Source organism: Coregonus lavaretus (assembly GCF_964263955.1).
Source record: "Coregonus lavaretus genome assembly, contig: HAP1_SCAFFOLD_6611, whole genome shotgun sequence".
In the NCBI taxonomy this organism is placed as follows: domain Eukaryota; kingdom Metazoa; phylum Chordata; class Actinopteri; order Salmoniformes; family Salmonidae; genus Coregonus; species Coregonus lavaretus.
In genome coordinates this window covers 14,143-31,669 of record NW_028159632.1, presented here as the reverse complement: position 1 = coordinate 31,669, position 17,527 = coordinate 14,143, and the positions used below count along the sequence as shown (strand labels likewise).

At 46.7% G+C, this 17,527-nt stretch overlaps 1 protein-coding gene across 1 annotated transcript; it reads right to left on the bottom strand.

Moving 5' to 3' along the window:
• Positions 1-206: 206 nt before the first annotated feature.
• LOC311122618 (growth hormone receptor-like) lies at positions 207-15,504 on the bottom strand (the record flags this gene model as incomplete). The annotated part of the gene is made up of 7 exons (XM_084196959.1): positions 15,374-15,504; positions 13,165-13,337; positions 11,602-11,780; positions 11,013-11,166; positions 7,306-7,396; positions 7,090-7,159; positions 207-433 (listed from the first exon to the last, which is right to left on the bottom strand). Coding segments are annotated over exons 3-7 (647 nt in total), but the record flags the coding sequence as incomplete, so codon positions are not given.
• Positions 15,505-17,527: the final 2,023 nt, after the last annotated feature.

Sequence of the window (17,527 nt, the reverse complement as noted above, 5' to 3'; positions counted from 1 at the left end):
GGGTGGAAGGGGAGAGAGAGAGAGAGAGAGGGAGGAGGGAGAGAGAGAGAGGAGGGGGTGGAAGGGGAGAGAGAGAGTTATCTAGAGCTACTGCTAGCTACTGTAATGCTGCTTCATGCATCCAAAAGAGGCTCCTGTCCACTTTGACACTTTCCTAGTATAATTGCAGACATTTTTCGCTGAACAAGGCCTGCTCCATCATGTACCTGAGGGTGTGAGAGCAGCCATGGTTTGCGTGGTGGTTGTTGTGACCCAGCAGTCTCTGTGTATCCGAGCTCTTGTTGTCCTCCTTCTCCCCAGGCTCAAGCTCGTCTGCGTCCAGCTCGATAAACTCCACCCAGGGCTCGTCCTGGTACAGGTCAGGGGGGTAGGAGTGGAGAGCCCCCATACCAGCACCACTCAGGATGAAGTTCAGCTCATCCAGCTTTCCCTTCTGGATGGGGCGTGGGTATGAGAGAGAGAGAGAGAGAGAGAGAGAGAGAGAGAGAGAGAGAGAGAGAGAGAGAGAGAGAGAAGGGTTTGAGACAGAAGAAAGGGAGAGATCAAGTGTGGGTGAGGGAATGAGTGTGAGAGTGTCAAGAGAATTTCTATCTCTAATTCAACCTAAGCTTGAATCATTACCAGGGGTTGTAAGGCCCTGGTTTTAATCATAAATGATTCAAGGTCCACAACCAGCAAGAATGATCTGTATTTTTATTCATGGAGAGCTCTGGCGCCAAAATACTGTTTTATACCCTTTGACACACAAAGGCACTTTGCTCCGCCCACCTTTAGGAGGCTTTTTTTAACCCGTTTTCTCAGTCCCCTTCACCCTGGAATGTTTAGTCCCGCCCCCTCTGTTAGTGGGTTGCCACTACATTATAACTCTTAACACCGTTCACACATTTATACTGTATTTGGGGTGAAATCCTTTAGTCATTATTCTTAAAATACAAATGAATCTAACAGAGAGACAGAGAAAGAGGGAGAGTGAGTGTATGTATGTGTTAGAGGGAGCGAGGTAGGGAGAATGAAGCAGTGAGAGAGGGAGAGAGTGTGTATTTGTGTTTTGAGCAGGTATAAAAGAAATGTATTTTAAGTAATGGTTACATTGCAATTCTGGCTCTAGGTAAAATAAGTCAAATAAATACATAATTACGTATGTGAATGTGTGTGGCTATGAGAAGTGTAAAATGTGTATGTCAGGGATAATGTGCAATATGTTGAGTGGGTAATGACCTGTTTCTATTTTTTTGTACAGCAGTACTATGTATCGAAGACAATTTTCCCCTCGGAAACATTAACATTCATCCTATCCTGTCATTATCACCCTCCTTCTTATCAATTGTTTCTCAATTGTAAATTCTACAATATGTTGTACCGTATATGCTGTTGTAACTAAGATCCAGTCCATAAAATAGTATTGGAGCATCTAGAACTCTGTCTGACCACGGAAATGTATAGCGGAGCAGAGAGAGAGTTTATAAATTGGCTATAAAAATCTCCAGGTATTTTCAAGGACCAAACTGATGGTCTTTGCGTTTCATTGCCAAGCCCTTATGTGTACCCTATTAGTATATACAACATTTTGATTCTATTTATATGCGCATGCCCTGGTCATGTCCAGTCCTATCATATTACTGTGTTTTATTTACTGTTCATAGGGACACTCTGAGTGGTTTACTGTTCATAGGGACACTGAGTGGTTTACTGTTCATAGGGACACTGAGTGGTTTCCTGTTCATAGGGACACTTTGAGTGGTTTCCTGTTCATAGGGACACTTTGAGTGGTTTACTGTTCATAGGGACACTTTGAGTGGTTTCCTGTTCATAGGGACACTTTGAGTGGTTTACTGTTCATAGGGACACTTTGAGTGGTTTACTGTTCATAGGGACACTTTGATTGGTTTCCTGTTCATAGAGTGGTATACTTAAGCTACTGTACAAGTGGTGGGGCTGTTTTGAAAAGTACATGTTCCTCATCAACAGCAGCCCACATCCCATTTCAACAGCACACCTCCAACACAATGACACCATGACACAATGAGCATATCAAATCAAATCAAATCTTCTTGGTCACATGCTTCGTAAACAACAGGTGTAGACGAACAGTGAAATGCTTACCCAACAATGCAGAGAGAAAGAAAATAGAGAACTAACTAAAAGTAATAATAAAAACACAACAAGTATCTCAATGTTCAACTTCCTACTCAAACCACAACGTTTTTAATTAACATCAATGTAGATGATGTGTTTTCATCATATGTGGTAGAACATAAGGCTATATGTACACTACATCACCAAGAGTATGTGGACACCTGTTCGTCTAACATCTCATTCCAAAATCATGGGCATTAATACGGAGTTGGTCCCCCTTTGCTGCTATAGCCTCCACTCTTCTGGGAAGGCTTTCCACTAGATGTTGGAACATTGTTGCGGGGACTTGCTTCCTTTCAGCCACAAGAGCATTAGTGAGGTTGTGCACTGATGTTGGGCGATTAGGCCTGGCTTGCAGTCGGCGTTCCTATTCATCCCAAAGGTGTTTGATGGGGTTGAGGTCAGGGCTCTGTGCAGGCCAGTCAAGTTCTTCCACACCGATCTCGACAAACCATTTCTGTATGGACCTCGCTTTGTGCACGGGGGCATTGTCATGCTGAAACAGGAAAAGGCCTTCCCCAAACTGTTGCCACAAAGTTGGAAGCACAGAATTGTCTAGAATGTCATTGTACAGTATGCTGTAGCTTTAAGATTTCCCTTAACTGGAACTAAAGGGCCTAACCCGAACCATGAAAAACAGCCCCGGACCATTATTCTTCCTCTACTAAACTTTACAGTTTGTCACAATCGTTTACGGACGAGAAGGACCAAGGCGCAGCGTGATATGCATTCATATTTATTTACGTACTGAACACACGACAAAAACAACAAACGAAACGTGACGTCCAAGGTAGACAAATAACATACCTCAACACGGAACAAGATCCCACACCCCACTAGTGCCAACAGGCTACCTAAGTATGGTCCCCAATCAGAGACAACGAGCTACAGCTGCCTCTGATTGGGAACCACCCTGGCCAACATAGATCTAAACGATCTAGAAACTAACATAGACAAACCCAACAGAAAATACACACCCTGACTCAACAAATACAAGTTCCTAGAGTCAGGGCGTGACAGTACCCCCCCCCCCCCCCCAAAAGGTACGGACTCCGACCGCGCCACATAAACCTAACATGGTAGGGGCCGGGTGGGCATTCCGCCTTGGAGGCGGATCCGGCTCCGGGTGTGACCACCACTTACTCTCCACCTCCCCGTTGCGCCCCTGGTCTGGTCTGGACCTTGGCGCGCTGCTTCCTCTCTCCTTCCTCCCACAAAGTACCACGCCCTGTCTGGACCCTGGTGTGGGAGACCCCGAACCTGGAGAGGGGCTGACGTCTGGGTCTGGGGTGGAGCCGCTGACCGGAACTGGATCAGGCACCGGTGGAGCGGACTGCTCTGGCTCCGGAGTGGAGCCGCTGACCGGAGCTGGACTGGACCCCGGTGGAGCGGATTGCTCCGGAGTGGAGCAGCTGACCGGTGCCGGACCAGGCACCGGTGGAACAGGCACGGGCCGTGCCGGACTGGACACACGCACCACTGGCTTGGTGCGGGGAGCAGGAATGGGCCGGACTGGGCTGACGACTCGCACCACTGGCTTGGTGCGGGGAGCAGGAACGGGCTGTACCGGACTGGCGACGCGCACCACTTTCTGGTGCGGGGAGCAGGCACAGGCCGGGCCGGGCATGCGACGCGCACCACTGTCTTGGTGCGAGGGACAGGAACAGGTCGGACCGGGCTGGCGACGCGCACCACTGGCTTGGTGCACGGGGCAGGAACAGGCCGGGCCGGGCTGGCGACGCGCACCACTGACTTGGTGCGAGGGACAGGAACAGGCCGGACCGGGCTGGCGATGCGCACTACTCGCTTGATGCGAGGAGCAGGAACGGGCCGAACCATACCGGGAACACCCACCACTGGCTTAGTGCGGGAATCAGGAACGGGCCGGACCGGACTGGCGACACGCACCACTGCCTAACCAGCTCCTCTCGCCGTGCCTCTACACTTTCCTTCTGTTCCCTCTGAACCAATGACCCCCTTAATCTGGCGGCCTCCTCTGCAAAACGGCTGACCCGCTCTATCGCGGCCTCCTGCTGCCTCGTCGTCCACGGTGTGAGCCCCCCCTAAAAATGTTTTGGGCTTGTCTCTCCCCCGTGATCATGGCCTCCATCCCTCTTGCCAGACTCTCGCTCAGCGTGATATGCATTCATATTTATTTACGTACTGAACACACGACAAAAACAACAAACGAAACGTCCAAGGTAGACAAATAACATACCTCAACACGGAACAAGATCCCACACCCCACTAGTGCCAACAGGCTACCTAAGTATGGACCCCAATCAGAGACAACGAGCTACAGCTGCCTCTGATTGGGAACCACCTGTCACGATCGTCGGATATCCATTTACATTTTAGTCATTTAGCAGACGCTCTTATCCAGAGCGACTTACAGTTAGTGAATACATTTTTTTTATTTTTTTTATACTGGCCCCCCGTGGGAAACGAACCCACAACCCTGGCATTGCAAACGCCATGCTCTATCAACTGAGCTACATCCCTGCCGGCCATTCCCTCCCCTATCCTGGACAACGCTGGGCCAATTGTGCGCCGCCCATGAGTCTCCCGGTCGCGGCCGGCTGCGACAGAGCCTGGATTCGAACCAGGATCTCTAGTGGCACAGTTAGCACTGCGATGCAGTGCCTTAGACCACTGCACCACTCAGGAGTATAGAGGACCAAGGCGCAGCGTGGAAGGTGAACATACTTATTTATTAAATGATACACGAACAAAACAACAAATCGATACGTGACGTCAACAGGTGCAAAACACAAACCAACACGGAACAAGATCCCACAAACACTGTGGGAAAACCACCTGACTAAATATGGTTCCCAATCAGAGACAACCAGCAACAGCTGATACTCGTTGCCTCTGATTGAGAACCACTCTGGCCAACATAGATATACAAAAACTAAACTAGACACAACGAGCACAAAACATAAACTCTACACACCCTGGCTCAACTTAAAAGAGTCCCTAGAGCCAGGGCGTGACAGTACCCCCCCCTAAAGGCGCGGACTGCGACCGCGCCTAAACATCACCGAACAGGGGAGGGCTGGGTGGGCATTCCTCCTCGGAGGCGGTTCCGGCTCCGGGATTGACCACCACCCTCTACTAACCCCCCCGTAGTGCCCCTAGTCTGGTCTAGCCCCACTGGCTGGAGCTGGACTGGACTTCGGTGGAGCGGATTGCTCAGGCTCCGGTGTGGAGCAGCTGACCGGTACCTGACCAGGCACCGGTGAAACGGGCACGGGCTGGCGATGCGCATCACAGGTTTGGTGCGGGGAGCAGGAACAGGCCGGACCAGGCTGGCGATGCGCACCATTGGCTTGGTGCGGGGAGCAGGAACAGGCCGGGCCGGGCTGGCGACGCGCACCACTAGCTTGGTGCGGGGAGCAGGAACAGGCCGGACCGGGCTGGCGATGCGCACCACAGGTTTGGTGCGGGGAGCAGGAACGGGCCGGGCCGGGCTGGCGACGCGCACCATAGGCTTGGCGCGATGGACAGGAACAGGCCAGACCGTACTGGGAACACACACCACTGGCCTTACACGGGGATCAGGAACGGGCCGGACCGGACTGGCAACACACTTCAGTACCTCTCGCCGTGCCTCTACATTTTCCTTCCCTCTATACACCAATGGCTCCCGTAACCCGGTGGCCTTCTCTCCTCGTCCACCAACTCGCCCCTTATCTGCCTCTAGTGGCCACGTCGTCCCTGCCATGTGCCCCCCCCCTAAAAATTTATTGGGGGTGCCCCTCGCCTGTCCGACGACTGCCCGGTTGGCGCCGCTTCTCCTCTCCTGCCTGGGCACGCTGCTTGGTCCTGTATTGGTGGGATCTTCTGTCACGATCGTCGGATATAGAGGACCAAGGCGCAGCGTGGAAGGTGAACATACTTATTTATTAAATGATACAGCTCATCTGCGCGCTCGTCGTCCTCACCAGGGTCTTAGCCTGACTGCAGTTCAGCGTCGTAACGAACTTCAGTGGGCAAATGCTCACCTTCGATGGCCACTAGCACGCTGGAGAAGTGTGCTCTTCAAGGATGAATCCCGGTTTCAACTGTACCGGGCAGATGGCAGACAGCGTGTATGGCGTCGTGTGGGCGAGCGATTTGCTGATGTCAACGTTATGAACAGAGTGCCCCATGGTGGCGGTGGGGTTATGGTATGGGCAGGCATAAGCTACGGACAACGAACACAATTACACTTAATCGATGGCAATTTGAATGCAGAGAGATACCATGACGAGATCCTGAGGCCCATTGTCGTGCCATTCATCCGTCGCCATCACCTCATGTTTCAGCATGATAATGCACGGCCCCATGTCACAAGGATATGTACACAATATCTGGAAGCTGAAAATGCCAATTCTTCCATGGCCTGCATACTCACCAGACATGTCACCCATTGAGCAAGTTAGGGATGCTCTGGATCGACGTGTACGACACCGTGTTCCAGTTCCCGCCAATATTCAGCACCCTCACACAGCCAATGAAGAGGAGCGGGACAACATTCCACAGGCCACAATTAACAGCCTGATCAACTCTATGCAAAGGAGATGTATCGCGCTGCATGAGGCAAATGGTGGTCACACCAGGTACTGACTGGTTTTCTGATCCACGACCCAACTTTTTCTGTGGTATCTGTGACCAATAGATGTATATCTGTATTCCCAGTCATGTGAAATCCATGAATTAAGGCCTAATTAATTTATTTCAATTGACTGATTTCCTTACGTGAACTGTGAATCAAATCTTTGAAATTGTCGAATGCGTTTATATTTTTGTTGAGTGTAATAATCTGTAATGCACTCTGAGTCATAACAATTCACACTTGTTTTCACATCCTAAATACTTGATCACACCTACTCACAAGAAAAACGCACGCACGCGCACACACACACACACACACACACACACACACGTATGCAGTGTTTGTGGTCTTACCTTAAGCAGTGCTGGATCTATCCCTTTGATTTTGGGTGCAGGGACAGGAGGCAGCAGAATCACCATCAGTCTGAGAGGAAGAGTAAGAGGGAGAGAGGAGATGAAGATGACTGTGTGTGTGTGTGTGTGTGTGTATGTGTGTGTGTGTGTGTGTGTGTGTGTGTGCGCGTGCATGCGTGTGTGTGCATGTGTGTGTGTGTGCGTGCATGTCCTCACCTCTGCTGCTGAGAGAAGATGATAAGTATGAGGAGAATGGACAGGCCCACAGCCCCAAAGATCAGGACCAGAGTCACAGGGAACGTGGACTCTAGAACAGGATCATCATCATCATCATCATGGACCAGCATCATCATCAACTTCATCATCATCCTTATCACCAACATATACGTATCTTATAATGAAGACACTTATTTAACAATTGTCATTATGTAGTAATACTATCTTATCCTTGCACAAGATGGCTGCCATGTTTGTTCCCAGGGACTGCAGTTGAAAATTTACCATCTGGCTAAAACAGGCACTTTTACAGTAATTTTTTATTTTATTTTATTTTATTTATTTATTTTAAAAAAATTAGGGGGTAGATCAGCTTTAATATTGCAGATAGATTGTAACTTCCATCAATGTAATTGTCTGCATCACTTCCAATCCCCCATATGTTTTTTTTCTCGCAAATATATATATATACAGTGGGGAGAACAAGTATTTGATACACTGCCGATTTTGCAGGTTTTCCTACTTACAAAGCATGTAGAGGTCTGTCATTTTTATCATAGGTACACTTCAACTGTGAGAGACGGAATCTAAAACAAAAATCCAGAAAATCACATTGTATGATTTTTAAGTAATTCATTTGCATTTTATTGCATGACAGTAGTATTTGATACATCAGAAAAGCAGAACTTAATATTTGGTACAGAAACCTTTGTTTGCAATTACAGAGATCATACGGTCTTGACCAGGTTTGCACACACTGCAGCAGGGATTTTGGCACACTCCTCCATACAGACCTTCTCCAGATCCTTCAGGTTTCGGGGCTGTCGCTGGGCAATACGGACTTTCAGCTCCCTCCAAAGATTTTCTATTGGGTTCAGGTCTGGAGACTGGCTAGGCCACTCCAGGACCTTGAGATGCTTCTTACGGAGCCACTCCTTAGTTGCCCTGGCTGTGTGTTTCGGGTCGTTGTCATGCTGGAAGACCCAGCCACGACCCATCTTCAATGCTCTTACTGAGGGAAGGAGGTTGTTGGCCAAGATCTCGCGATACATGGCCCCATCCATCCTCCCCTCAATACGGTCTAGTCGTCCTGTCCCCTTTGCAGAAAAGCATCCCCAAAGAATGATGTTTCCACCTCCATGCTGCACGGTTGGGATGGTGTTCTTGGGGTTGTACTCATCCTTCTTCTTCCTCCAAACACGGCGAGTGGAGTTTAGACCAAAAAGCTATATTTTTGTCTCATCAGACCACATGACCTTCTCCCATTCCTCCTCTGGATCATGCAGATGGTCATTGGCAAACTTCAGACGGGCCTGGACATCCACTGGCTTGAGCAGGGGGACCTTGCGTGCGCTGCAGGATTTTAATCCATGACGGCGTAGTGTGTTACTAATGGTTTTCTTTGAGACTGTGGTCCCAGCTCTCTTCAGGTCATTGACCAGGTCCTGCCGTGTAGTTCTGGGCTGATCCCTCACCTTCCTCATGATCATTGATGCCCCACGAGGTGAGATCTTGCATGGATCCCCAGACCGAGGGTGATTGACCGTCATCTTGAACTTCTTCCATTTTCTAATAATTGCGCCAACAGTTGTTGCCTTCTCACCAAGCTGCGTGCCTATTGTCCTGTAGCCCATCCCAGCCTTGTGCAGGTCTACAATTTTATCCCTGATGTCCTTACACAGCTCTCTGGTCTTGGCCATTGTGGAGAGGTTGGAGTCTGTTTGATTGAGTGTGTGGACAAGTGTATTTTATACAGGTAACGAGTTCAAACAGGTGCAGTTAATACAGGTAAGGAGTGGAGAACAGGAGGGCTTCTTAAAGAAAAACTAACAGGTCTGTGAGAGCCGGAATTCTTACTGGTAGGTAGGTGATCAAATACTTATGTCATGCAATAAAATGCAAATTAATTACTTAAAAATCATACAATGTGATTTTCTGGATTTTTGTTTTAGATTCCGTCTCTCACAGTTGAAGTGTATCTATGATAAAAATTACAGACCTCTACATGCTTTGTAAGTAGGAAAACCTGCAAAATCGGCAGTGTATCAAATACTTGTTCTCCCCACTGTGTATATATATATATATATATAGACACACATACTACATACATACATACATACATACACACACATATATACATACATACATATATATATACATACATACATATATACACATACATATACATATCCTTAAAAAATATATATTTCCCTTTATTACCCTCCAACCCCACCACCCCTTCCCTAATTGGAGCAAACTAGTGAACAACAATGCTTAGGCCTCTACTTCCAGCTTATACATACTATATACACTTTATGGACACAATGTCAGAGCGGGCGTAGGTGTGGTGTAGGAATCAGATGCAGGACACAGATGCTAGTCCAAAAATACTTTAGTAAAGTCCACAAAAGAACGGCTACAAACAGAGCCGGAGGCAACGAGAAAACTAACGCACACAGCGTCTAAATGCAAAACACAGCAAACACGCACAACAAGTGCGGACTCTCTATCTAATACAAAATAGAGCACTAACTGACTGGAAGCACCAGCTGACAAGGAACAACTACACACAACCACAAGACAGAACCAACGAGAACTTAAAGGACACATAATCAAGACAAAATGAGAAACAGGTGTACCAAAACAGACCAAACCAAACAAACACAGAAACAACGAACGGTGGCAGCTAGTACTCCGGAGACGACGACCGCCGAAGCCTGCCCGAACAAGGAGAAGGAGCAGCCTCGGCCGAAACCGTGACACACAATCAATTTTACAATAATTCTATTTTGTTTGTTTTTACTCCTGAACTTCCTCTACCCTCAACCTCTCTTTTCATGATGTCCATCTGGTTTGCTTCTATATGCCATATCTTTCTAACTGTGCTCTTTCACAAAAGCTCTCAACCTATAACCTATATACTTATTATGGACACAGTATGCTTACATTATTAGTTATCTTGTTGTTATTAGCTGTTGTTAGTTGTTATTAGTCCCATCCTTCAACTCCATTCAACACCACCCATCTATCTCTTAACACCATCCATATTGGATTTCTATTTGCCATATATTTTTCAACTGTACTGTGATGTTTTACAAAAGTTCTGAACCTTTCTATTCTCATTGTTTCTACAGATTGTAAATTGAAAATAAACATTTTTGCTAAAAGTATTATATTATTGATCGATTGACTATGACTTTTCAGATCACCCAGTAATGCTATCTGCAGGGTTAGCTTCAGGTAAATATTGTAATCCTTTAGCCATTCCTGGACCTGTGTCCAAAAATAAGCTACAAATGGACAGTACCAAAACAAATGATCTAATGATTCTGTCTCTTCGCAGTAAAATCTGCAGAGCTGGGAAGATTGTATCCCCCATATAAATAACATTCTATTGGTAGCAAGAATTTTATATAAATTGAAAAATTCTACGTTTTGAATCCAGCGTTGTTTTGCGTATCAGTTCATAAACACTATGCCATGGGATCGGTACGTCAAAAATCTCTTCCCAACTATTTTGCAGTAATGTTGATTAATGTGCACTGTCTCTGTAAAACTACATTTAATAGTGTAAACAACACCGGCCCTCCTCTTCCCTCTGCTTCAACCCGAGCCACCCTGCCTGACCCCACCCCGACCCCGCCCAGCCTGACCCCAACCTGCCCTGCCCGACTTCGCCTGACCCCAACCCGACCCTGACCTCTCACCTTTACTGGGAATCTCTGGCACGTGGACAAAGATGACATCACTGAACTCCCCAAAGTTATTGAAGGCCCTCATTGCACAGTGCACGCGCACCTCGTACTCCTCTCCTGTCTGAAGGCCGTAGATAGACTGCTGGGTGCCAAACTCATGCTCCAACTGAGAGAGAGAGGGAGACGGGGAAGGGGGAGAGGGAGAAATGGGAAAAAACTTTGTAAGAGAGGAATACGATCTAAAGCTATGAAATGTTCAAATAAAAAGTGATTATGTCTCAGAATAAATTAGCTTCTATAAACAGTCTTCAGTGCCACAAACAAACTTGGCACTGTCGTTGATTGAGGCAGTCAACAACAGGATCTCTCTACTTGTTTGTGTCTTTATGAGAGGTTGATCTGGGGGTATTTCTGTCAGTGACCTCCCTTGGCCTTGCCCTCTAACTCCTCTGACCCCTGCCCCTCATCAAGACCATGTTTTCGCCAGAAGGCCTAGCTCTGGCTTCCGCTACGGCCCCATCAAAGCTGCAGAGGCTGCTGGGTAATAGGCTGGAAGTGCCGTCAGGTTGTGTGTGTGTGTGTGAGTGTGCCTGTGACTCACCACTTTCCAGTGTGAGCTGTTCCTTCTCCTGTACTGGACTTCATACACCAGTGTCAACCATCCAACGGATACGTCGGCAGAGGGCGGGGGTTCCCAGCTCACCATGATGTCATAGTTCAGGCCTGACCGGCTGACGTTTAGCAGTGTCCAATTCAGAGCCACCGGGGGGTCAGGGTGCACTGGTAGGGGTGAAAGGGCAAAGGTCAGTATATGAATGACTGGCCAACAAATGACCAATCTAGTGACAGGACTTTGGGTGCATTTTAATAGTCTGAAGTGGCTTCTTTCTCCATCTGCATAATGCTCTGATGAGACCAATTTAGAATTGTCTTCAACATAGACCACAATTAGTTTAATCATGTGTTTTTGAGCTGGACTGGAACAAAGCTTGTACCCCCTGCGGCTCCCAGAGTCTCACATCCCCATGCTAGTCTATAGACCCCAACTACATTCAGCCACGGCCTGATTTTTTCATGAGTGGAGGGTCAGGGGGTCAGAACATAATTATAAATAATTTGTACACTGCCAATTGACCGCAAGAAGCCCAAACAGATATAGTATTTTACAAAACATAATTTCAAACCTTGATTACATTGGGATACGTTCACGTGTCTCTATGGGAACACTTAGCAACAGATTTCCTACATTAAAATCACTTAAAGATTATTTCCTGGTGATTTTACAGTCTTTGATGTCCAACAACGAAAATTGTAAAATAAATTATTTAATTATGAGTTCATTTATGACTTTTACTTGGGGGGCCAAATAAAATCACAAATTTGGCCCGCGGGCCGCCAGTTAGGGAACCCTGCTATAGACAATGTCTATCACACTGTCCACCTTGCATCAGAAAAGCATGACTGAAACATGTGTCCCTGCCAGTGTACCTGTGTCCACTAGTCCAGTCGGTGTGAAACCTCCCTGAATAATAACAACACTTGCTGCTTTACATGCAATATTTTATTTCCACACATATTCCCACTGTTAGGTAAAGGACCCACAGAGGTCCAAATTAGGTACAGTATCTTAAAACTGTGGGAGCATCTAACTGTGTGGGTATGGTCTGACATTGACCAACATGCAACAGGACAATGTTGTTGTCCTGCTGTTTCTGGCAGATAGTGATAACGTGTTGGCCTTCTAGGCCTTCCTGCTCCTCCTGGGAACCCAGTGTGCTTGCAGGTTTTCATGTCAACCCAATTACTTCCGTCAACATGATTTAATGAAACAGTAATCAACTCCTCGTCCCACGACACGTTTGGATGGCCCCTCAACCAATCAGGTAGATGGAAGCAACTACGTGTTAAAGTCAACTGCCACTGACGACATCAAGACTGAGACTTGATGACAATTGTGTATTTCAAACAGTCAAGTTGTGTATTTTTAAAAGACATCAGTGGCTTCCAGAAAATGAAGCCACTGATGACCCCACCCAGTTGGTAAGCCAGTCGGACCCATTCAGATCCTTCAGTTCTGCATCTGGGCATAAAGAAGTGTCTAGAGGCTATCAACTAAGTGTTAACTATAACAGCACATATTAGCATGTCTCTGTTGTGCCCTCACCGATGTCCTGCAATTCGAAGCACAAGGTATCGTAGGTTTTGTTCTGGCTTTCAGAGTGGAGCCGCACACAGTATTTGATCCAGATAACCGTGTTGTTCTTATTGAAGAAACACTCGTTCTTCACAGAGGAGGAGTAGTCAGGGCACTCCTTCCATTCCTTCGTCAAGTCATTCCTAAGCGAGAGAGAGAGAGAGAGAGAGAGAGAGAGAGAGAGAGAGAGAGAGAGAGGGAGAGAGAGAGAGAGGTCTTTTAGAGGTCTATTATACAGATTTTAGAAGTCTATGCAGGTATACTCTCAAGTAGGGGTGTGCCGAGTACTCCGACAAAACGAGTATCGTAACGGATATGGAGAATTTTCGAATATGATTATGACACAAGTATTTTTGTATTATTAGCCGTGATCTGAAGAAAAGTTATAGGTCTAAGTAAGTATGCATTTTCATCTGTCGGGGTCGTTTAACAATGTGTGTGAATGAGTGAAGGAGCATAGCGATGTGTTCTGAGTGACAGCGCAGTAATGTGAGTGAAGGAACATGACGATGTGTTCTGAGTGACAGCGCAGTAATGTGACTGAAGGAACATAGCGATGTGCTCTGAGTGACAGCGCAGTAATGTGAGTGAAGGAGCATAGCGATGTGTTCTGAGTGACAGCGCAGTAATGTGAGTGAAGGAACATGACGATGTGTTCTGAGTGACAGTGCAGTAATGTGAGTGAAGGAACATGACGATGTGCTCTGAGTGACAGCGCAGTAATGTGACTGAAGGAACATAGCGATGTGCTCTGAGTGACAGCGCAGTAATGTGAGTGAAGGAGCATAGCGATGTGTTCTGAGTGACAGCGCAGTAATGTGAGTGAAGGAACATGACGATGTGTTCTGAGTGACAGTGCAGTAATGTGACTGAAGGAACATAGCGATGTGCTCTGAGTGACAGCGCAGTAATGTGAGTGAAGGAGCATAGCGATGTGTTCTGAGTGACAGCACAGTAATGTGAGTTAAGGAACATGACAATGTGTTCTGAGTGACAGCGCAGTAATGTGAGTGAAGGAACATGACGATGTGCTCTGAGTGACAGTGCAGTAATGTGAGTTAAGGAACATGACAATGTGTTCTGAGTGACAGTGCAGTAATGTGAGTTAAGGAACATGACAATGTGTTCTGAGTGACAGTGCAGTAATGTGAGTGAAGGAACATGACGATGTGTTCTGAGTGACAGCGCAGTAATGTGAGTGAAGGAACATGACGATGTGTTCTGAGTGACAGTGCAGTAATGTGAGTGAAGGAACATGACGATGTGTTCTGAGTGACAGTGCAGTAATGTGAGTGAAGGAACATGACGATGTGTTCTGAGTGACAGTGCAGTAATGTGAGTGAAGGAACATGACGATGTGTTCTGAGTGACAGTGCAGTAATGTGAGTTAAGGAACATGACGATGTGTTCTGAGTGACAGTGCAGTAATGTGAGTGAAGGAACATGACGATGTGTTCTGAGTGACAGTGCAGTAATGTGAGTTAAGGAACATGACGATGTGTTCTGAGTGACAGTGCAGTAATGTGAGTTAAGGAACATGACGATGTGTTCTGAGTGACAGTGCAGTAATGTGAGTGAAGGAACATGACGATGTGTTCTGAGTGACAGTGCAGTAATGTGAGTGAAGGAACATGACGATGTGTTCTGAGTGACAGTGCAGTAATGTGAGTTAAGGAACATGACGATGGGTTCTGAGTGACAGTGCAGTAATGTGAGTTAAGGAACATGACGATGTGTTCTGAGTGACAGCGCAGTAATGTGAGTTAAGGAACATGACGATGTGTTCTGAGTGACAGTGCAGTAATGTGAGTTAAGGAACATGACAATGTGCTCTGAGTGTCAGTGCAGTAATGCTCATTTGAGGTATAGGCTTTAACGGCATTTAAAGCACACTTCCAGATTTTCCGATCACGAGTAAATCCGATCACGAGTATCAAGTGTGATAAAACGGATAAGATTACGAATATGAGTATGATGAGATCGGCACACCCCTACTCTCAAGTCCACATGAGTCATTGATAAAAAGAGAATAAAACTTAAATAATTTCTTAAGATACTTCAGGGGTATATAAAGCACACAGACTCTTTACACTATTTACACACACACACACACACACACACACACACACACACACACACACACACACACACACACACACAGGTCTCTCTCTCGGCTCACTTCTTCCAGTACTGGATTTGCAGTGCTCCAGGTTCCGTGAGATTCTGGAAGCTTCCGGGACTCCACCAACACCTAAACGTCTCCTGTTCCCTGGACTTACACCCAGTCAAATGAGGACCCTGGACGGCGGGATCTGAGAGAGAGAGATTTCTATAATTTAACAAATACCTTTATTGGCCCAGTAGTTCGATTTGAGCACAATCTTTAATTCTGAGCGAGAGAGAGAGGGAGAAAGAGAGATAGAGAGATTCTTCAATGATCACAGAGAAGCAAACTGTAAGAAAATGACATATAGGCTACTGTATAAGACAAGATACAGTATGTGATTCCTCCATCTGTGGTGAGGATCAAATCTTTCATTAGGAGAAATCTGCAGGCCTCTGGTTTCTGAGGTGTGGACTTGGAACAAACTTTGATATGGGGTGGAACTGAGTGTAATTGAGTTTGGGAGGCAGGGAGAGGCACAGCATTTCATACAACAGTAAATCAATGGCTGTTCATATATTTATACACATTCCAAACCCCTGCTAGCCGTGCACTGTGCATTTCAATCAGGCAGAGCATTACTACTGTAGAAAACAGTGACATTTTGAGTAAATCTGTCTTCAAATCTTGGTAGCAGGGCACCTGAGTGTAACCTAAATATACACTTTCCTAGTCTGTTTTTCCATTGCCACTTCTATTCCACCCCTCTCCCCTCATCAGCTCTTTTTCTCCTCCTCTACCCCCTCCACACCCCCACCGGCCCATCCTCGCTTCCAGACAATTTGTCATCCAGTTGTGAGGCTCTGGGTTTGGCACAACCATAAATAAGCATCTGAAGGTGCCATTGATTTCTGCTCTCTGCTCTCCCCTACTGACTGCAGCACAAATCACAGAACCCAGAACACACACACACACACACACACACACACACACACACACACCACACACACACACACACACACACACACACACAAACACCACACACACACACACACACAAACGCACGCACACACACGCAAAGTTATCTACTCTCATAAATCTTCAACTACTAGCTATTTCAATGAAAATTATCTTATACGTTTTTAGTTTGTGGACACGCTTTGCCTTTGATAAGTGGTAATATCATCATCACCATACTGTCACAATCATTATCATCGTCAACATGGAACATACACTACATGACCAAAAGTATGTGGACACTTGCTTGTCTAACATCTCATTCCAAAATCATGGGCATTAATATGGAGTTGGTCCCCCCTTTGCTGCTATAACAGCCTCCACTCTTCTGGGAAGGCTTTCCACTAGATGTTGGAACATTGCTGCAGGGACTTTCTTCCATTCAGCCACAAGAGCATTAGTGAGGTCGGGCACTGATTTTGGGCGATTAGGCCTGGCTCGCAGTTTGCGTTCCAATTCATCCCAAAGGTGTTTGATGGGGTTGAGGTCAGGGCTCTGTGCTGGCCAGTCAATTTCTCCAAACACAGATCTCGACAAACTGTTGCCACAAAGTTGAAAGCACATAATCGTCTAGAATGTCATTGTATGCTGTAGTGTTAAGATTTCCCTTCACTGGAACTAAGGGGCTTAGCCCAAAACCATGAAAAACAGCCCCAGACCATTATTCCTCCTCCATCAAACTTTACAGTTGGCACTATTCATCCGGCAGGTAGCATTCTCCTGTCATCCGCCAAACCGAGATTCGTCCGTCGGACTGCCAGGTTGTGAAGCGTGATTCATCACTCCAGAGAAGTCCAATGGCGACGAACTTTACACCTCTCCAGCCGACGCTTGGCATTGCGCATGGTGATCTTAGGCTTGTGTGCGGCTGCTCGGCCATGGAAACCCATTTCATGAAGCTCCCGAAGAAACAGTTATTGTGCTGACGTTGCTTCCAGAGGCAGTTTGGAACTCGGTAGTGAGTGTTGCAACAATCTTTACACGCTACGCGCTTCAGCACTCGCCGGTCCCGTTCTGTGAGCTCGTGTGGCCTACCACTTCGTGGCTGAGCCGTTGTTGCTCCTAGACGTTTCCACTTCACAATAACAGCACTTACATTTGATCAGGGCAGCTATAGCAGGGCAGAAATTTGATGAACTGACTTGTTGAAAAGGTGGCATCCTATGACGGTGCCACGTTGAAAAGTCACTGAGCTCTTCAGTAAGGCCATTC